At 44.2% G+C, this 22,640-nt stretch overlaps 1 protein-coding gene across 28 annotated transcripts in view; it reads right to left on the bottom strand.

The window, feature by feature from the left end:
* dlg2 (discs, large homolog 2 (Drosophila)) overlaps window positions 1-22,640 on the bottom strand; it is a 133,985-nt gene that overhangs the window by 59,309 nt on the left and 52,036 nt on the right. For 24 of the 28 annotated variants that reach the window (XM_060057107.1, XM_060057111.1, XM_060057112.1 and 21 more), the window contains 2 exons: window positions 14,622-14,705; window positions 13,402-13,566 (listed from right to left, as the gene is read on the bottom strand). In XM_060057107.1, coding sequence (XP_059913090.1) covers window positions 13,402-13,566; window positions 14,622-14,705 — 249 coding nt within the window. The remainder of the gene's footprint in view (window positions 1-13,401; window positions 13,567-14,621; window positions 14,706-22,640) is intronic. The other 4 variants (XM_060057115.1, XM_060057116.1, XM_060057130.1 and 1 more) reach the window with 1 other exon arrangement.

The raw sequence follows: 22,640 nt of genomic DNA, 5'->3' as shown, positions 1-22,640 counted from the left end.
GTGGAATTAGAGTCGATGAATGGTCGACTCTAATGAATAAAATTGAGAAAGTGGACAATTCCTGTGTGAAGTCTGAATTGTTTCAGCTGCTTGGGTCAAAGCAAAACACGAGGATAATTATGCTTTGTACTACTTTTGTTTTACTACTTTTTTCAGATTGTTGCATTTCCTACTCAAACAGAGAATTGTTTAATGAATGAGAGGGGCGGTGGTTGTTAAGGAAATAGCCGACTCACACACCAAGCTCAAGCTTGTGGCCTCCAAACTAATGACGCAGGATTGCATCCAGGCAGACCCACTCCCCTCCCTCGTTCCCCGAAACATGCCGGTGTTGTAGCTTCTACAAACTCTACCGCTACGCTGTTCTCAGTTCTTAGTTTACCCGCTCCACTTGGTCGGGATGTGACCTTTATGCACCAAATCCTCAACGTTCACCAGCCATTATCCAGCAATGAACATTGGGGCAAACAGGGAAAACTAAGGCACATTTCCATTTGACCTTATTCCTCGTGCCACATTGCCAATACCCTGGTATTCAGATCCGATGCCCCCTCATTCACACCCCGAGGTGGAAGCTTGCCAAACTATAAGTCATCGTAACCTGGAACTCGTCCACCAATACAACCACAAATCAGAGTATCATTGACTGAATGGCCGTGGAGTAAGGCTGCGATGCTACAATTATTTCCATCTTCCAAAGCACTTGCACTTGGGAAAGGATTTGATGACTTTTAATCTTAGATGTATGTTAGTCATGACTGCTTAGTTTCTTGAATTAGTAATCAAACTATTGTGGTTTCAATCAGTTTGTAAGATGCTCGAGGTATAAAAATGTGCAATAAAAAAGTACACTTTCTTAGTTTTTAATAAAGCCAAGTTTTTCAGCTCATGCACGCAAGAGACACAAAGCAATCAGCGTCTTACTTAAAGACAGATATATCTTCTCTAATGAAGGAGATTTCATTTTGGAAGATGAAAAATTAGACTTTGAATATAAGCATTTATGAGATTATATTTTATGTCACATATCTGTTATATATAAGTTATATACACATATAAGTTATTTCTATAATCACCCATAAATATACAGCCATTTATTTGAGCACTTTTATAAAGATGTTTTTGCCCATTTGTCGCAGCCATGAAAATCTGAATTAATCCAACCTCTGTTGTTTACTGTGAATGAATGTATATATTGTGTGACAGCTACAAATTCAAAGCGGATTTAAGAGGTTAGGATGAAAGGAGTGCAGTAATGGCATAAAATATAAGGAGTCCTTTGCCACACACTGGCATAATAAGAAATACATTTGTTCTATTTGGGAATAGGATCAATCATAAATGCCTGTTGGACAGATACAGTAGCTTCAGCCAAACCCTCTGCACGACATCCAAAAGCTTTTTCTGTTAAAAAGCTTTCGGTATCTTACTCTGTGTGTTAAAGTGCACACGGCCACAAAGGCCTTCCTATTATGAAATGTGCTCTTTGGCCACAGTGGAGCAAACTGTTCAATACGTCTCAATTTTCCCTCCTGCGACAGTCGTCGCCACACCTAAATCATATTCCTGATGGATTTATCCATCTGTGAGGGAGAAAAAGAGAAAGAAAGAAGCAGAAACCATTTTAAAGGGAGCTCCGATAGAGGCCCACAAAATTGACCCCTTTGCCGAAATCGTCCAGCAAATCGTCCGGTGGTGAATCCATTTCTGAGGATCCAACAGTGTGGCAAGTGTGGAGGTGGACGCCCCGACATAGAGGGGGAGATGGTTCTGTGATGGGGGGGATTTGACTCCATCTGGGCTTGGATGTTAACCCAGTTATCTCAGCACCTATCAGCAGGAAATTCTGCTTTATGGCCCGTCTAAATAGCTGGTTCCGTTAAATCCCACTTCCGGAACCGAGCGCTGACATACAACCACAGGACCATTACGCTACTGTTCTATTGATGCATTCGATATTAGTGCTAGAGCGGCTGAAAGTCAATAGGAAACGCCTTAATAAGCTTGAGCCACTTATGGACGTTAACCGTCAACATCGTCTCTATAGAGGAGCTTTTTGAAGAGCTTGGTGGTGCTGAACACTTCCAGTCCTGCCACAATACAATTCCATAATTTTTTCTAAAGGTGCAAATACCATTTTCAAATTGTCCTTTCTGAACCCCTTTTTTTTAATTAAATATCACATTGCTAGGTTTACATACAAATGTGCCTGGGACTCTTTAACAAAAAAAAAAACCTTCTATGTGCACACAATAGACAAAATAAGCACTAGAAAATGAATACATTTATAAGCAGTGTGACGGCAGTATTGCAGGAACCCAGTGTAAAATAAGTTTAAAAAACGAGTCGGACAGCACAATTATATATTCAGTAATACACCATACATAGCCTATGTGCATGGTGTAAATACAAATGTATATGGTTATTTAAAGAAATGCGTAGTTCAACATAGACATTTTATTTGTGTGCATGTTTTATGTTAATGTCACTTCACAGCTCCAACACAGTAATCACGGAGGTGTCTAGTTCACCTGTGACTGATGGGATTGACTTGTTAGATTGCTGTTATTTTATCTCATCACAAGGTGAGATAGGACAACATACAGCTAAATCAGCCACCATCTGTATTTTTGTCAGGATTTGACCTAGGATCTATGAGGGTAAAGGGACAGGGCGATATATGATCGTGTTCCATTGAAATGATAACCTCCTCTGCAGAGGTACTTAATGGGACAGCTTTCGGACTGAGTGAGGTGTAAATGTTGGTTCAAAGCACACTTCCCTAATTTTCCAGAAATAAAAGAATATTAGGTGGGAGAAGTATTAAATATCCGTAAAAGCAAACTAACGTGTTAAAATGCTAGCTCCGATTTTTTTACTTACTACTATCATATCTGATAACATGGTTTACATGACTAAACAAGCTAAACCCACAAGGACATTTTCCTATTTTAACAGTCTGAAACGCAAGTGAGAAGAACCAAACGCAAGTATGTGGGCGGTTCTATGGTGATGTTGCTATTATACCGGCGGATAAATTACTCTTGCGCCCAACGCAAATCTAAAAAGGGTTGCCCTGAAGTAGCCTAATTACCCATCGGTGTGGTCTGGGCGTAACGTGCAATAAACCAATGAGAGTGTCATCTGCCAACCCCTTTAAGAGCCATGAGCGCCTTTGAATCTGACGAGTTGATATTTTGATGGCGCATTTGCAGTCTCCGATGAGACAGATGCATGACCACATGAATTTTAAGACTACAGTTTATGGCCAAATAATATGGCCTAATTCACACATGGAATAGCGTTTTCTTCCACAACTTCAGAAATACTGAGTCCTCAGTAAAACATAACACACATATGATATGCGGTAACTGTGGTTCTATTTAATGATAGACGCAATACATTAACAAACATCGTTTCTTACCAGTATTGTATGCATTATCGTTAACGACTTGTGTTCCTAATCTGCATGTGTCCTTCCGTTAATATACATTGCCAAGGACTGTATTATGCGTTACGTGTTTAGTTTGCGTGTGTATAAACAGATGGATGCTCACACGCGCCTGCATTCATTAATTATTTTACACATACACATTCACCACATTCATTCATTCATCACATCATTTTTAACACTCATTCGCGGTGAAACAATGTTTTCTCACGATCAAATACTCATCAATCCTAAAAGTTATGGGCTTGTACACGATGTCTGTGTTAGGAAAATATGTGTTTGCTTTACGGTGTTTGCAGATGCATTGATTTAAAAGTACAACTTATTACCGCTGTATCAGCTGTTGTATCCCAAATAATTTACCAAGAATGTGTGGATAGGTAGATGAGGGAAGCAAAGTGTATGCGCGAGGTGCACAATCAACATTATGCATGTGCCCTTAAAAAAAGCATCTGAACAACACGCCACTGACTTTAGACCAGGTATTTCCTGGTTTGTGGCGGAATTGTTTTCTGAAACTGCAAAATAGCACCAGGGAACGTTTGCGCCAGAACACGCCTCCTCCTTTCGCAAAAAACAGTTTCATCCCAACTGCAATAAACTTTCTGAACTCGGAACGTTAAGGATTAAGCATGGCCCGTATGTATTGTGTAGTGTGTATTTCTGTATGTATATCTGTGTTATATGTTTTGTAAGTTGGAACCTGTACCAAGCTGACAACAAATTCCACCAGCCTGGCTGTGTGGTCATTAAAAGAATCAATCATCAATCAATCAAATATATAACCAATGTAATGCACAGGCAATGCTGCATTATAACTGCTAAATTATAAGGAAATACAGTCGTAACAATAATAACAATGATTCTTTCTGGGGAGCTGCGATTTCAGTCTGAGGTCTAAAACACAGAAGCTATATTTTTCTATTTTTCTAAAAACAATAATATTCTAAGCCTTGGAGCCGAATAAACAACTGAATTACCAGGCTGCCCTAAAATGATGGTCTCCAATCTAGCTCCCCTCGTTCATTCCACATCACCATGGCCTAGAGACACAATGTCTCAATGTCAACAAGAAATATTTCACCATCAAGCAACAACACAATAAAAACACCTCCTCTCGCCCTTTCTCTTCACATTCTGTCTTCCTTTTTACCTCTTCTTTCGCTATCCCATTCAGCGCCTGAATTTGATTTGAATGGCTACTTGACAGCTGCAGAAGAAGAGGCGGGAGTGAGAACAGAGTGATGGTATCGTCATATTTTAGCACCGTTCAGTTCTACTAAGAATCGCTTTCAAGGACCCTGCCCAACCATCAATTTGTTTCGCCCCGGGCCAACCATGCCCCCTGTCTGGGAAGTTTCCCCTTTATCTAAAGGAGACAATATGAAATCCAGGGTGAATCAGTTTATGTGATTCAGTCTGACATGAACTGTAGATGGAGTAGTAAGATACTACTGAAAAGTGCTGGAGAGATGTCACAAAGTATTGGATGACTTGGTAGAGCGACTCGTTAGCTTGGTCTTCTAAGGGGATTTTACAAAGAGATTACATTATATTAAAGGTGCATTGTGTAGGACATTTCAACCAGCCGAATAACACAACTCCCCCCATCCCTACCTTTCGACGAGGTAGGGGAGGCTGAATCTGCATACTGGCCAGTACGTTGCAGTATGTACTTCCAAAAGGATGTCATCGTCTAAAACAACCTAGAGGTGGCCTAGTGTTAAGTGATGAGGTTCCTTGATAGACTCATGAATTGCATTTTGTTATTCAGTCTGTACAACTGTAGGCTTTAGCATACAAGTAAGAAAGCTGCCTAGGGTAAGATAAGTTAGCGTCTCAAGTGCCTAAGTCTGTTGTGGGCTACTTTAGAGAAGGAGGTGCGACATGGCAACACGGCCATGTAAAAGGCAGGGGGCATGGGTCGACCCACAGTTTTTATAGCTAGACTATAGCAGTTATTGGATGTGATTTTATTGCTAACATTACTGATAATAATAATTACCGATCCGCACGGACTACCGACATGTCGAGGTCATTTGAAGCCAGAAGCTAGTTTAAGTGTGGGCCGCCCCTCTCTCTGTTTGCCGATCTGTACAGGGAGCCAGTGGGCGGGGATGAGAGGCTCTTGTTCTCTGGTTTGTTTGTGCCTGTTGGGTTTTAGCCTAATGTTTGGTTTACACTCTGCAACCTCCCCACAGAACCAGACCCACTCATCCGTACACTACACCCACCACTGATTACAGTGCTTTGTTATGCTCTTGTTCTTACTCGTAATGAAGAGCTTATTTCATCATTTAATCAGGTGTACAATCCAGTCTGTGCTATGGCCACTTGAGCCAGGTCGTAAAAGAAGTGTTTCGTATTGCAACTTTAATTGCGTAACAATGAATTATTATTACCCAGATAATGGGCATATTTTTGTTTGTACAGTAAAATGCATGTATGGACTCTTTGTTCACAATAGCATGTGTGCCTCCAACTTACCCTGTGTATTTAGAACACCAGATAGACTCGACTTAAACAAAGATAGACTGGTTCCCAACGTCACGTACAGTCTTCTGACAAGACCTTGAACCATTAACTCACGGAGAAGGCATTGTGTGATTATGGTGGTGTGAGGGTTTCTGCATGTAGGCTCACGCAGTGGGGAGATGGGCGGGGGGGGCTCATGTCCTTAGACCACCATTAACCCAAACCCATTTTCACTGCACGGCTGCCATGGTATGCATGACAACATGAAGAGATGCAATTACAGCATCCGAGGTTGAGCCAATTAAAAAGTGCGGGGTGTCTTTTAAGTGCTGAGCAAGGCCCGAAACGGCCGGCTATCTCTCAGCCTCCACTGTTTCATGAAATTAAATCACTCTTACGCGTTTTACGAGGGGAAGGGATGCGAGGGAAGAAGGAGGCGGGCGGAGGGTGTCTGGGTCTGACGACGTGTGCGGTGTGGAGTGGTCTCGACGTCGAGTGGATGAGAGAGGGACGGGGGAGAGGAGGATTCACCTGGGACTGGAATCGGGGGGGGGCCCATTTCCTGTCTGGGCTTAAGCCCCGTTCCCCCCCCTCCCCACCCCCACCCTTCCCCCCAGTCCACACAATCTGCGGCTTACATTAAGCAGCTATTCATCACTCACCTGTATGATTGACAGAGGGTTAATTACCCCCCCGCCCCCCCCCCCTCCAGCTCTCCATCCTCTCCCTCCCACTCAGCCACACAACAGAAGAGGAAAGGAAAGTATATGCATTTTTTACGAGCTGATATTACCACGGAAACAGGCGTGCGATCGATAGAACTGCGCAGCGGTTGAAGATCGATCGCCCCCGCCCAGACTCAGACTCCTTCATCTGTTACCGCGCAAACCCCCCCCCCCCCCATGTGAGCCATAAACCAAAACTTTTGCTTTGTCTTTGTGTGTGTGTGTGTGTGTGTAGAGGGGGTGGGTGGGGAAAACTGCGGTTATAATTACTTTGGCTGTATTAAACTCATTTTTCATTCAAAATCCCAAGGCTTGAAACAACACCAACAGGGTAGGCATCACGTTCACCGGGCCTGACCAAGACTCAGGGGTCCCCCCCACCACTCCTCTTCCATAAGGTCCCTATACCACCAGGGGCTTTTCGACCCGTTTGATGCAATTGTACATCGAAAGGTCCTTTAGTTGCACCATTAATTGAGTGTCACTTGTTGTTCAGTCTATAGGAACCCTCCTGACACAACACACACACACACACACACGTGTGTGTGGTGACCTTGCCCTTGTGTTTATGTTGATTCACTAGTATGTGTATCAATGTGAACAACAGGCCCATACACTATATACACCATTAACCACTCACCACAAGAGAGGAAAGCATGCCTTACTCTAAATAACATATTCCAGCAAACGGGACGTACACATGAATAACAATGAGGAATGCAATGCCCGGAGCGGCCTTGCTTCGGAGGTCTTGAAGATGAATACGGGCGCCACCTTGAGACGCTGTTTAGAGGACAGTTTTTGTCATCAAGCGCAGCTGGCTACGTTAAGTAAAACTAAGCAGCCACTTCCAGGGCAAATGACATCCTGATCAGTCAGCTATGGCTACCTGATATCCCGGCAGCGTGTTTACTCCCCCCAGCTGTCTACACATGCACACTCGCTCGACTTTGTCTGAAGGACGGCTATGAATCAAGTCAATACCTCCACCCTTTAAACAATGCCCCATCTATCATGTCGCAAACCTGCACAATGTTCCAGCTTAGCTCACTGTTTTGTCTATGCTGCGCCAACAAGTCTTTACTTTGCACTCTACAGCTATATCTATCTATATATCCATTTATCTATCCATCTATCTACACACACACACACACACATATACATTGATATATCATGGCTTATATTGTGCGGAGTGTACCCAGCGATGGAGCAAGGTGCTTGAGGAGGCAGTCCTTCAGAACACAGCTGCGTACTGACCACGTCAATCGAAGGAATAAAATCATCGTCTTCATCCTTCTCATCGTCATCACTGTAATCCATGGCCACTTGTCCTTGCTTGCTTCACCTCAGCCAGAGACACAGTACAGCTCATTCCCATCCACCCGCTCAGTCCTACCTCTCGTGAAAAACGGTTAAAGTCTGGGCCGCCGACACGATTGAAGCCCTGAAGGGGTGTTAGCCGAGCATAGACCGGGACGTCTTCCATGAGTCATCAGAAGTCATCACAGATTGTGTTAACGTGTGGCTGCTGTGACCACCCTAAAGAAAATGAAACTTCATCCCAACAACAAGTCATGCATTACTTTAATGCATGACGTTAAGGATTGTATCAAACGCAAGAGGCTTGCTTTCAGGAATAAGGACCAACTCAGATCAGCACAGGGGGAGCTGAACCAGAAACTCAACAAGAGACCATACGAGGAATCAATTTGGAAGGATGATTGATTGATCTGTGCAATAATATAAAGAAACTGTAGGCCACCAAGAAATCCATTACAAATGTGTCTCCCACCAGGAAACTGCACACAACAAATGACATTACCAAGGCAAAGAATTTGAACGGCTTGCACATTAGCTTAGATTTACATGATTTCTCTTCAGAATATGATGGTGCCATTAACAACATAACATTTGATGAGTGTGTTCCAATGATAGACAACAGACAAACATCCCTAAGGGAACAGGCCCTGATGGTGTCTCAGCTTTCCTTATGAAGATATGTGCAGAGGAACTTTGGTCTATGTCCTTCAAAAGATCTGTGGATTCTCATACAGTTCAATCCCAAAACCTGTTCCTCAAGAGAACAATGAGTACAGACCAGTTGCTCTGCCCTCTATTGTCATAAGTTCCTGGACAAGTTAATTGTGTGGGAGTGAGGTCAAACATAGATGAACAGCTAGTTTACCTTTAAAGACAGTCGTGGCACTGACGATGCAGCACCATAAAACACCTTATTGTGTCACCTTGAAAACCCATAGGCCTAAGCCAGACTGCTGTTTTAAGACTTTAGCTCTGCTTTTAATACCCTGCAGCAACACATCCTTCTTAGTAGACTCAGACAGTTGCCTGTTAATCCATTAATCATCAGGTGGTCACACCTTTTGGACCAACAGGACCCAGCAGGTCCGAGTGAACAGGACATTTTCTGAGTTTAAAGTCACCAAGTGTTCTTCAAGGATGTTTGAGTTCTCCCATTCTCTTTACATTATATACAAATGAGTGCACAAGCAGACATCCCAGCACCTAAATTGTTACGTTTTCTGATGGCACCGCCTTCTTGGGACTTCCTCGGACACTCTGGCTATAGTTTGGCGGTTAAAAAGTACAAATAGTGTGGCGCCCCCTTCTCATTTTAAACACGAAGAAATCAGAAGAAATCTTTTTTCATTCAGGACATCTGGGGCATCATTCTCCATTACTGTTCCATAACGCTTGAATGACCCAGGTTCTTTCTTACAAATACTTGGATGTGCATATATATTGTCACAGTGTGGGTATATCCATGTGAATTCGGCATGCACTAGGATCCAACAGCGACTCGATTTCTTGGGAAGTCTCAGGGTGTTTGGGGTCAGACAGAGGGTATTAATATTATTTTATCACGCTGTGATAGAGAGTATATAACCTTATGGAATGAATATCTTGAGTTAAAATTGCAAATAAAGAGACTGGTCCACACAGCAATGAAAGTGATGGGGGTGAGGGAGCATCTCTCCCAAGACCGCTGACCCCTCCCATGTCCTTTATTCAGCATACGGACAGCTTCCATCAGGTAGATGCTACAGGGTGCCACTCAAATGCAAGAAAATATACCTTATAAATAAGTATGACAACCCTTTGATCCTCTATCTGTGAATCTCCTGGACCCAGGATATAATGAGGGTGTGAAGGGATGGGTCAGTGATGCATGTACTTGAATGCACTTATGTTCGCACATGTTTGTGCGATGCACTTTAAGTCTGTTACTGCACTATAAATGCATGTCTTTTTTGATGAGGCAGCCTTTATGTCCAAGACAAATTTCTCGGGCCAAATAAAGCAATCTCGATCCTGATCGCACAAGGAAAGACGCAAATATGGGGTAGGTGAGCCTAGCGATAACACTGAAAGGTAGACCACATGAAATTGCGCCTTATGAAATAATAAATCAATTGAAAAAGAGAGCAAAGAGCCAAAATTCCCAATCATTAACCTTGACCAACATATTTTAGCCGGTGATTATTTAAAGCGACGCCTATATAAACACATACCTGTATAGGTATAAGGAAGCCATTGAGCACTGGGGACCCAAACAAGCAAGGGATATGGGTGGGATTGAAAACAATAAGAGCGGCAGCTACTCAAACACATCCTAACTAAGCATTTAGAAATGGATGAAGGTGCTTTGGGGTAAGAAGTCATGTGTAAACGAGTCTGCAGCGTTACAATCAACGTCATGCATCACTCAGGTGGGGTTGAGGAGAAGCCATTCATCCTTTGTCATTTTTGTTCTCTTAGATAGCCATTTCTAGAAGCGCAGAATAATTTGAGATCGAACAATGCCAAAAAAAAGAAGGAAATAATAACAACCAAAAAAAATTAAAGGGTGCATACATATCCCTAAATGCAAGGGAGAAAGAGTGAGAGAGAGGGAGAGAGGGAGAGCGAGAGAGACAGACATACAGACAGAGAGAGAGAAAAAGGAAACTAAACTTGCCATGTAGTTTGCTGTGGTCACACCCGGGTATGCAAGATCAAAACGGGTAACCAGTGCAGGCTGTAGGCAGAGAATGAAAGACAGGATCACTAGCCAGCAAACTGGGGTAGGGGGTGGGGGGGGAAGGGGACAACAGCAGAGAGGGGGGGGAGGTGGGGGAGGCAGACAAGGCAAACACAAGGCAGGGAAAGAAAGGAAAAAAGCAGTTTTCATGAATGCTCACTCATTCCTTCATATTTTATGTCATGGATGATTTGAAATGAGAATATCCCGGAGGGAATATTCTCAAAGAAAAGAGAGATATCAAAGTTCAAGAGAAAAAGGAGTTCAGAGGGGACGTCCATCAGGGTTATAAGCGGCGGGCCAGACAGAACCAGCTAGGCCTTCATCTTGTCTGTACATCATGAGGCGTGTACGGTCCTCTGTAATTACTCTGAATCCAAACGGGATGCACTGTGGGTCCCCTCTCCATGCAGATCCAAAAGGGACCAAAGGGCGTTGAATTCATACTCATGTTTTTACAAACAGCGCCCTCCGGTGGCTGGAAAAGCTACTATAGGACCCAGACTCATTAGAGTGATAGGGCAATGCCTCGCACTGTGCACACGTATACTCATTAGTACACGAGTGCACGCCAGGAGTGTAAATAATAGAACAGGCCAGAGGGGGTTATTCAAAGCACTTCTCACGTCCAATGTTCCAAGCCTTCAACACTCTGATTAAAAATGTGTCTGGGGTGTATCGGCGGATCGATGATAGAACTGTCCCCATTAGGAGGCGTGACGGTCAGCCTCCCCAGGTGTGTGTTTGTGGCATTAGAGTCTGAACGTTACCGACCGAGAGGCAGCTAATCTCCATCCCTCCTCTCTCTGACAATCTAATCTTAATCCCAGCAGGGCTGCGTATTCGGGAGGGACAAATTCCACATTCATGAGAGTAACTTTCACTTTGAAATAAATGTTTTCAATAGACAACAATTTGAAAAGGTCCATTTGGACCTTTTCTTGGTCCTTTCTGCTGATGCCGGAGTGGATGCTTTGATGCAATCCCGTAGGCTCGTTGCCAGGTACCAGCTACAATCCAAAGCTTTGCTGCTCTCGGCCTACCAAACTTCAACTCTTGACCCTTGGCTGTCCAGAAAAGCTGGATCAAATGCTTTTAAAGATCAGGGTTCAGCTCAGACGTAAAAAACGCCTGTGTACGGCTCTGGGGCAGTGTACAGGCGACCCAATCGGTTGTGTTAACCTGATAGAACCTCAGAACCTGAACAACAATAACATGAAACATGAAAATGCTGCGTTCCAGCAAGGGTTCTACAGACATGTTGCGGAACAACCATAACCAACTTATTCCTAATTCAATATGAGGGAATTTCAGGTACAACTGGAAACATGGTTGGCTAGCTATGTTGAAACTTCTCGTATACTGAAACCAGAAGCATCCCGCTCTTCATTTCCAACACTGCCCTCTACTGGCATGAATCTAAATGTAAAGTGTAAAAAAAGAACCACTTTCAGCTCAATTATATGCTTACTTACATGGAAACTGTCTATTTTAAACAAAATAGCTGGACTCAAGAGACACGCTGAACAGTATTTGACCCTCATTTGGGAAACACATTAGTTAGAAATATACAAAGAACAGAAAAGAAGGGTTAGGGAGACAGACAGACAGACAGACAGACAGACAGACAGACAGACAGACAGACAGACAGACAGACAGACAGACAGACAGACAGACAGACAGACAGAGAAAGAGAAGGCGAGAAAGCTAAACAGTTAGAACAAGAGAGAGAGAGAGAGAGAGAGAGAGACAGTGATAGCAAGAGGGAGAGATCGAGAGAGCAAGAGAGCAAGAGAGCGTGTGCTCGAGAGGAAGTGAGTGCTTTAGTAATTTCCTCTCTACACAATATCAAAGCGGCACGGATTCAACCATGCAGTTCAAGATAAGAGCTGGTCAAGATGAAAAAGGAATAACCGGAAAACAGACAGGGTCCAATTTAATACGTACAATAAACAGAGCAGAATCACCGATAGATTGCCAGGTGGGCCTTTCTCGCTCTAACCATTCAGTTGATTGCATTTTGAAGTGCACCTTAAACTCCCTGTCTATTTCTGCTATATCCATGAAGCTCTACACCATGGCTTACCCCTACTGTTCACAGCCATCGTCACTAGTAGAATATTGACATAGAAGACATCTGCTACTGCTATAAAGCCACTAGTTATGCAAATATATATAGATATCTACATACATGCATACATACACCTGGCTGTTTATGCAGGTTAAAGACCTGCCAGATTGACAAAGAGTGAGAAAGAGTGAGGTACAGAGCGAAAGAGAGAAAGTCTGAGGTAGTGAGAGAGAGGAAGGGCAGATCGAGAGTGAGAGAGGGGAGGCAGACTGATAGGATGCCAGGTAGGCAGTCATTCATGGCTCGGAGATGAGGAGAGACAGTGACGGGTTGAAGGGAATGTGAGTAGAAAACAAAACTCAAACAGAAGATCCCTCTGGGGAAATTACAAAGAAGGTGTGTGTGTTTGTATATGCGTGTGTGTGTGTGTGTGTGTGTGTGTGTGTGTGTGTGTGTGTGTGTGTGTGTGTGTGTGTTCATATATGCCTGTGTGTGCGTGCGTGTATACGTGTGTGTTTGCATGCGTATTGCGTGAGTGTTTGCGTGTATGTGTGTGTATATATATGCCTGTGGGTGCATGCGTGTGCGTGTGTACGTGTGTGCGTGCATGCAGATGTGTGTGTGGGAGGAGGTTGCTGACCTTGAGTGGTGAGATGTGTGAGTGGGACACGTAGCCGTGCACGTTCTCGATCTCCGACAGGTTCTTCTCCGACACGTGCACCAGCTCAGGGGCGCGGGCCTCGCCTGTGAGCCGCGGGAACCCCCCCTGGTCCAGGGCCGGCGAGTCCTCGTCCTGGTAGTGGTACTGATAGGGGGAGGGGTCCGTTAGAACCCATACATTCAAGATCAATGGAACAATTCAACTGAAATGAAGCAATTCAATGTTCAATGTTAGAATTCAATTTTAAATGTAACACTTTTATCTAAAATGTAACAATTCAGAGTAAAGTGTTACACTTAATGTTCAGGCGAAACTGTTCTAATTAATGGTTCAATGTGATCATTCAATATTAAAGGTTACATTTCAATGCTAAATGGGTCAATTCAAAGCTAAATGGAACAATTAAATGTAAAATATTCCAATTCAATGTTCAATGTTACAATCAAATGTTCAAGGTAAACTTCTCCAATTCATGGTTACATTTTTCAATTCAATGTTAAAGGTTAGACTTCAATGTTCGACATTACAATTCATCTTGGGTGCTGTGAGTGCGACGTGCAATGAATAAACATCTGAAATGAGAGAGACTCTGAGGTAAGCGGCAGATGTTTTGCTGTTCGTATTGTTTCCCTGTGTGTGTGTGTGCATGGACCTTATTGGACTCATGGGAACAGACACATGCGGCGTCAGACATGCAAATAAGAAACATGTTTGAATAACGTACACAGAAAAGCTCAAGTAATCATCAAAGGGGCACTTGCTGAACATGCAAACCCCGGTGTGTGACTCGCAATGAAGTGTTCTACAAGGTTGTCAAACAAGGGATGGTGGCGGTGCGATCGATGGCCTTTCTTGATCCGGTAAAACAAAAAGACACGTTTCTAAAGAAGCAAAGCAAGGCAGAGAGCAGCAGCGACAAAGCAAGCCAAACGCAGTTCAACAAGGCCGTACACTCACACGCTCACACATCATGTGTGTTTAGAACCATTGAGAACGTGGATACAGTGTGGATGATGCTGCGATCGTTGGATCATGCTTAGACAAAAATTCCCATAGCTCCCAGCATGTGAACCAGGACAACATACAGCAGGCGACGGTCAGGTGAGGTCAAGGAGACAAGAGGACGGATAGACCATGCAGCACCGTCGACCACAACAAAACACGACAAGGACGTGGAGGAACCCTCCCACCCCTCTCACCCAGGGAGCACTCATCAGGGCAGGGTTCATGCAGGGCGGGGGCTGTCCATTTGGTGGGGAGCCCTGCACCGCCTGTGGCCTGTTCTGGAGAAAGAGAAGCAGTACCAAATATAACCACCGGGGGGCGAAAGAGTGTTGCCTCACAGAGGCACGTCGCACAGGACAGTTACCATTTTGCCCCTTTGTCCAATTCATTTGGGACAAAGAGGGTTACCATCATTACATCACTGCATTCACTTTAGGGTCCACAAAGTTATGATGTATTCAGAGTGTAACAGAGTAAATGCAGTGTGACCAATAAGACGATAGTAATAATAGTAATAAAACGAGTAATAATGCAATAACTGATGAAGAGAGATAAATTAGAGTAGCGTTCCACGAATTACAGGTCAGCTGGCACATACACATGAGGTGCATTCAGGGGCTCATTACAGGAGACAAGCAGTTTGTTTCGTGATCGTACGTGCACGTGTTCACGCACGTGGTCTCAGACACGCTCAGCCAAGTCACAAGCAAATTCCAATACAGGTAAAGCCAATCACACAGGGACAGACAGAAAAGACACACAGGTCTATTAGTGTTGATCTGAGACACTGCTAACTGGTGAAGTCTGGTATATTGTTCATTCTGGAACATGTTAAATGTGGAGGGCTTTAGGGGGAGTCTTGTTCTCATCATGTTAAATCTGAAACAATCCCCCGAGCATGCACAGTCAACTTATGGATTTGCAGTTGATGTAACGCATTTCTAATACACTTTGTACACATTTTGTCATCAGTGGTGTTGGGAGATCTGAACAAAGAAAGACAAAACTTGAGGCTTCCGCTGTAGAAAAGACACATCAAGCGAAAAGCTAAGCTTGGCTTATGGCACCTGAACTGACCGGATCAGCAGGTTGAGAAAAGTGTGTAAATAACACCTCACTTTGGAACGACCTGGACTGCAGGCATGGTCTGGATAGAGGCTGGTAAACAGCCTGCACCTTTACTCTTTACACTGACAGAAACAGAAAACCCTGATCTTGGGTCCGTCCTATGTTGATAGAGCAACACAACAATAAACACTGAAGAATGGCTGTCCTTCCAGTGTGTGTGTGTGTGTGTGTGTGTGTGTGTGTGTGTGTGTGTGTGTGTGTGTGCCTGTAGTTGTGTGTGACTAGGTGTGTGTGTGTGTGTGTGTGTGTGTTGATCTCCACGTGAGCAGCACAGTTGGCTGAGTGCTGGAGACGTGGTCCCATTGCAACACTGCAGTGATTATGGTGATCTACTGATGATGATGAGGAGGAGGGGGTTGCCTTCAGCGATACTGTAAAGGGCCAACTTCAGGAAGGATGCTTAACTCTCATCCAATCACACGTCTACTAGGTACCGTCGCTACTAAAAATAGTCCACTGGCCTTTCTCCCCCCTTCATCTTCTGCCCTAGTTGTCCATCTCATGCATGAATCTTTGATGTTACACTATAGATAGGGTAAAGGAACTGTGCAGCAAGAGCGATGGATGCCATTCCTTGGTGGATTACAACAGCAAAAATAACAGCAATTCTAAATATCTGGCTCTATCATCAAGATGCATTTCAGTAGGGAGCCATGTTATCATGAGCGCAGGAAGAGCCTTTAGGTTAGTCTCTTGTTGTGCTGCCCTGCATGCTATCACGAGAGAGAGAGAGATAGAGAGATAGAGAGATAGAGAGATAGAGAGATAGAGATAGAGAAAGAGAGAGAGAGAGAGAGAGAGAGAGGATTTTTTTACTTTCATGTGCTTTGGCAATGTGAATGTATGTTTTCCATGCCAATAAAACCTTTAGACAGAAAAAACAGAGAGAGAGAGAGATGCAGAGGGAAACAGAGAGCGCGAGAGACACAGAGAAGGACGTTTTTTGTCTGGACAGGTGCACACACAGACACACACACAAAAGCTAAACTTTTTCACCCACGCACCTGTGTCGCCTCATTTTTGTGTTGCCTTCTATTTTTGTGCATTATGCCGTAGGTAAGCAGCAGTTCAGTGATGCAGCTACTCCATACAAACCAACACATATTAATTCAGGCATTTATTTAGACCATGACCCTCACCACAAACAGCGGAGGAAAAGCTCTGGCGAGGAGAATGCCGAAGGTGTAGAAAGCCAGATGGACTCCTCTCACTCGACTGTGGCCAGTAAATCCCTCCATTGTGGTTGTAAACTGCTTTAAGCTTGCTATATTTAACCAAGCACAAATTGAGTGGTCTTTACTTGGATGCCTTTTTGTTTTTATTAGAACAAACAGCTTAGTGGCACACTTCCTTTGCATTTGTAGTTATTTTATGTGTAGTTGTTGTTAGTGAGGTTACCATTTATTTTACTAAACATAATTTCCTTCCTGATATGGAGTAAAAGTTACTACTTTAAAAAAAATTATATGTAACAACACAGAATCATGGTCGCCGCGGAGACACAAACCGATACCAAAGTACTCTTAATCAGCCTGCTCTGCAGACAACAAAGGGGGTCTAGCAGAAGGGCTGGAGGGCTCTGATTGGCTCCCGATGCACACGGGACCACAATAAAGGAGGCTCACTTCTCCTGACAAGTGGGATATGAGAGTGAAGAGACTGTTTCAATCACTGAAAGCCATTAAAGTGTGACCGAATACGTCAGCAGCATGGGAAGGCTCCGTAACAGGCGTCTCTGAGATGTAAATGATTATGACATCAAACAGGTTTCAAAGCCATAAGGTTGATGAAGAGCCCCAGCAGGTAAGGCATTTTGACAACAAATTCTGGGCAAGTGGAGGAAAAATTGCCATGAGTATGCCCTAACTCCCTACTAAGATTAACCCTCCGGGCAAAAAATACTAGCAACTTAGAGACTACTTTATCCGACTACGGCACGGCAATCAGAATTTTCATAAAACCTAGAAATATATTCCGAACCCAATGACTTTAATGGCAGGAAAGGAATTTGAGACGAACTAATTATAATTTGGAACATTTTAAAATCACTTAAGATACACTCAAGGTCAATCTTAAGTAATTTAATAACATCGCACATTTTTACATATTTTAATTAAGCTCCAATAGAGGATAACAAACACGCTGTGGCAGGGTAAAACACAGGATTACACAAACATGCACAGCCGTGACGTCCTCTAATAGAGAGTTGTTTTTATTCCTTTAAGTCCATCCGACCCTGTGTTGGCGTTCGCATACTGAGCTGCCGCGGTATGATGCGTTGTAGTATAATAAGGGGGAAGCATTAGCATGTAGCGCAGCCCCGGGAGGACCAGAGCTGTGACCCCGAGGCTCCGAGAAGCCCAGTGACCTACTATGTTAACCAGGGAGGGAGCAGCTCGCCCGCCTCCGGGTACCAGCACCCACAGTAATGCTGCTGCTTACGCAACCCATGCCAGCAGGCCACTGGAACCCACTGTGTGGCCTCCAATGGATTCCCATTTCATCACTTATGCAAATGTCTAAAAAGGCAACCACTCAGATACGTTTTGGAGTTTGTTTGCTTCTGCTCTGAAACATCGGAGTGGGAAGAAGGCGTTTTTCAATTTTATTCAACCTTTTCCAATTTTCCGAGCTTAAAGTTGACCGAAATACGTACCTATTAAAGTGAATACATTCAGTGAGCAATAACCTAAAATATGTTGTCTGTACTGCACTACAACGGCCCAGTAATGAGTGGCAGGAGAGCTGCTAAACCTACTTCAGATGATGCTGGGTTTGATCCGCATGACACCAGTGATGTAATTGGACTGGACTTGGACATTTAGAATGTAGAATGGCAGCATTCAAGAATGTAACTAGCAACCCTCCTGAGATCGTCTCAGGAGACACGGCACACGTTACACCAGAGTTGAGGGGGGGTCTATTGGAAACGCAAAGAATTATCTTCATCCTCACATAGCGATTTTGCATGTAATGTTTTGCATGTCATTATCATTCATGACGTCAAAAACAAATCATTTACATTGAAGAACCATGTTGGAGGGATGATTACAAAAGAAAATCCACCCACTCCCCCGTCACCCACATAGGCATGCACACACACACATACACACACTAGAGTTACTACGCCCCCCCCGAGCTACAGTGGCAGCCATGTTGCGGAGGTAGAGCGCAGCCCACGTGAGCCCACTCGACCACGGACTGCAAACAACTGACGGGGATCTTAACCATGAGTGACGACTGCTGCAGGGGAGAGAGACACAGAGAGAGAGAGAGAGAGAGAGAGAGAGAGAGAGAGAGAGAGAGAGAGAGACAGAGAGACAGAGAGACAGAGAGACAGAGAGACAGAGACAGAGAGAGAGAGACAGAGACAGAGACAGAGACAGAGAGAGACAGAGACAGAGAAAGAGAGAGAGACAGAGAGAGAGACAGAGAGACAGAGAGAGAGAGAGAGAGAGAGAGAGACAGACAGAGACAGAGAGAGAGAGAGAGAGAGAGAGAGAGAGAGAGAGAGAGAGAAAGAGAGAGAGAGAGAGAGGAGAGAGAGAGAGAGAGTGCGAGCGAGAGAGAGAGGAAGACAGAACACAAGAAAGATAAACAAGTTGGGGAGAGAGTGTGCGAGATAAAGACAGTTAAAGAGGTCGAGATTAAGAGGGAGATAGAGCGATAGATGAAGAGGGAGCGAGACAGAGATTAAGAGATGGAACAAGGGAGAGTGTTTGCCCTCCAGGTATAAAGAGTGAAAATGGGCTCTTGCATGGTTGGAGCGGGGAGACGCCAGCCTATACTGATAAGGAGATCTAAGGGACGCAAACCTCTCTCCTTTAGACACACAAATATTTTACAAGTCCATCAGCAGTGACGACGGCAGGCAAATGGCCGACGTGAGGTCCTTAAAGACCGAGGGAGTGCTCACCAACACACACCGTAATGTGTTTGTGAGTGGGAGTGACCGTTCTTTACTTCTTAACATTCTCACTCTGCATCCTTCATGCCCTTTTCAGCATTTCATCTTGATATTTTGTAAATGTGGTGGCTTCCCACACGGTGAGAGGAGATCTGTGTGGTACTCTCTGGTGATTCAGCACCATGGACAGCACCCCCGGAGAGCACTGTGGAGCACTTTCATTGCAGACACAGGTTTAACATTTCCATAACAGCTTATATTGCCTCAGGGCATCCATCTTGCCTGTTAATCAAAGGTGCTTGAACGCAACTCAATTTCTCAAAGGCAGACAATTTAGAGTTGGGGGAGGAAGGAGGAGACTCTTGCTCTCCTCTGCTCTACCTGGCTCTCTCTTTAAAAGGATCAAGCCCTACCTATGGCAGCTTTAAGATACAAAGCAGTGCAGTCTGCGAAGGTTTCAAGTCTGTTGATTGGAAGATCCTCTCCCGTAAAACCGTACAGAGATTTTGTGGCTTGATTCCCTGCGATCGGCCAACGTATGTCGTATGAGGACACATGCACCGCTCACTTCTCTCCGTTTATGTCTTCACCTTCAGCTGAGCTTGCCACATACGAACTAGCCTCCTCAGAAGTTGTACGGTTTTACCCCCAAACCCAGGCACACCAAAATCTGGACGCGAGCAACACACAGGGCTTGAAGGCGCAGGAGGCAAAGGTTTTCTCTAAACTGTAATCTAACTACATGCCACGGATACAGGCATTAAAGCGGTCTACGAGTATGCAGAGCCAGACCTCTGGAGGGGGGTGTTGGATTGGGGTCTTATGGTATTATGTGTGTGTGTGTGTGTGTGTGTGTGTGTGTGTGTGTGTGTGTGTGTGTGTGTGTGTGTGTGTGTGTGTGTGTGTGTGTGTGTGTGTGTGTGTGTGTGTGTGTGTGTGTGTGTGTGTGTGAGAGTGTAAGTGTGTAAGTGTGTGTGTGACTGGTATGTTAGTGACTGTGTGTGTGTGACTGGTATGTATGTGACTGTGTGTGTGTGTGTGTGTGTGTGTGTGTGTGTGTGTGTGTGTGTGTGTGTGTGTGTGTGTGTGTGTGTGTGTGTGTGTGTGTGTGTGTGTGTGTGACTGGTATGTTAGTGACTGTGTGTGTGTGACTGGTATGTATGTGACTGTGTGTGTGTGTGTGTGTGTGTGTGTGTGTGTGTGTGTGTGTGTGTGTGTGTGTGTGTGTGTGTGTGTGTGTGTTTTTGTGTGTGTGTGTGTGTGTGTGTGTTTCTTGGCTTAGGTTTGTCTAGTGTGATTTGTTTCGGTAGGTCGTTCCTCCCTGGGAATCTCACCTGAACCTTTCTGTGGGCTGATCCGGTTCTGTGGTGGTGACGGACAAAAGCGACATTAAAACGGTGCCTTTCGGTTGATATCTCTGTCTTAGGGCATAATCAAGGACATGTTGTTTGAGAACGCAGCGCCATTCATCATCCCCCAGCAGCCTCCAGATTACATCTTTCTACTTTAGGGACAATAGGGAATAAAATGCTACAGTCTAAAAAGAACACCCACAAACATCCACTAACATCCGGCTTTTGTCTTTAGTGGGAAAAGGTAACAATCGGCATTCCCAGGACTAATGACTCCTTTGCAGTTGTCGAGGGGATTTATCGGCTCCAGCTGTGATCAGCAGCGATGCCATCATGACTAATTTCCACCTCTTTTTCTTGCGTGATGCTATGGAGTGCGTTGAAGTTCGTGACGTTGGAAAGAAAATAGAGTGGAAAAACATGCAACAGCAATTTTGTTCTTTGAAGTGAGTTTGAAAGAGAGACTGAATAGGCAGGCGATATGAACCACCGAAACATTTTCACTGGCCCCCATGCTCTTTTCTTCTGATTTCTAACCCTGTTTCACCTTCAGGTAGTTGAACAGGAAAAAAACGCAAAAACCTGCATAAAAGCGCCAATCTTTGTGGAAAATAAATATCATCCCTGTTTGCTTGAATTTTTTTCTTGCAAAAAGACACACACACACACACACACACACACACACACACACACACACACACACACACACACACACACACACACACACACACACACACACACACACACACACACACACACACACACACACACTGTAGTAGCAGTAGGATACATAGTAGTAGGAGTAGTAGTAGTAGCAGCAGTAGCAGCAGTAATAGTGGTAGACGTAAAAGTAGCAGTAGTAGCAGAAGTAGTAGTAGTAGCAGTAGTAGTAAGAGTAGTGGTAGTAGCAGCAATAGCAGCAGTAATAATTGTGTCAAAAAGGGTAGGAATAGTGGTAGGGGCAGCTGCAACTGCAGTAGCAGTAGTAGTATTAGTAGCAGAAGTAGTAGCAGTAGGAGTCGCAGTAGGAGTAGTGGTAGTAGTAGTAGTAACAGCAGCAGTTCTAGCAGTAGTAGTAAAAATGGCAGTCGGGTAGGAGTTGTAGCAGCAGTAGCAGCAATAGCAGCAGTAGTAAATGCGGCAGAAGTGTTAGTACTAGTGGTAGGGTAGAAGTAGCATTATTAGTAGTTTTGTAGGTGTGGTATTACTAGCAGTGGCAGTGGTAGGGGTGCTGCCACCACCAGCGTTGGTGGTAGTGGAGACCACTGACAGCAGAGCATGCCCTGGGCTGCGGTGGGTCTTGAGAAGGCTCTTTATCTGTTCCTTATCGACTCATTTGATCCGGGTCAGGCAGGCTAATTGGCTGCAGCAGATCTCATTGAGCTAAATCTCTTTTGTCAATCGCCATTGTTGCCCCGCTTGATTCCAGCTGTCACTATCTGTTAAGAAGTAGAAGTATCTAGAAGTAGAGTGCAGTTCTTGAAGAAGAAAGGAAAATGGATGGCTCTTTCTGGAGGATTTCAGACGTGTCGTAACTAGCTGAGCTATCGGAGCCGGGGATCACTTCTGTTTAGTTCTTTGTTTCATGTTGGAATAATTACCTAGATTCGAATCATTTTGGTAGGTATTGCATTTTGTCGGATTTACTAGGTTAAAAAGTTTAATTAATAGCCATTTCAACTCTGACAATTGGACCAAAAAGACCACGTCTCTCGACTTTATAAGATAAACATCTAATTTAGTTTGAACTCAGAGAGAGCAGGACAAACTCTTAGCCAGCCATATTGATAATGGACTTGAAAAGAGGAACATTGGCATAGCAGACA

This window comes from Gadus macrocephalus, chromosome 7, assembly GCF_031168955.1.
Source record: "Gadus macrocephalus chromosome 7, ASM3116895v1".
Taxonomy (NCBI): Eukaryota; Metazoa; Chordata; class Actinopteri; order Gadiformes; family Gadidae; genus Gadus; species Gadus macrocephalus.
This window is presented reverse-complemented; position numbering and strand designations above follow the sequence as displayed.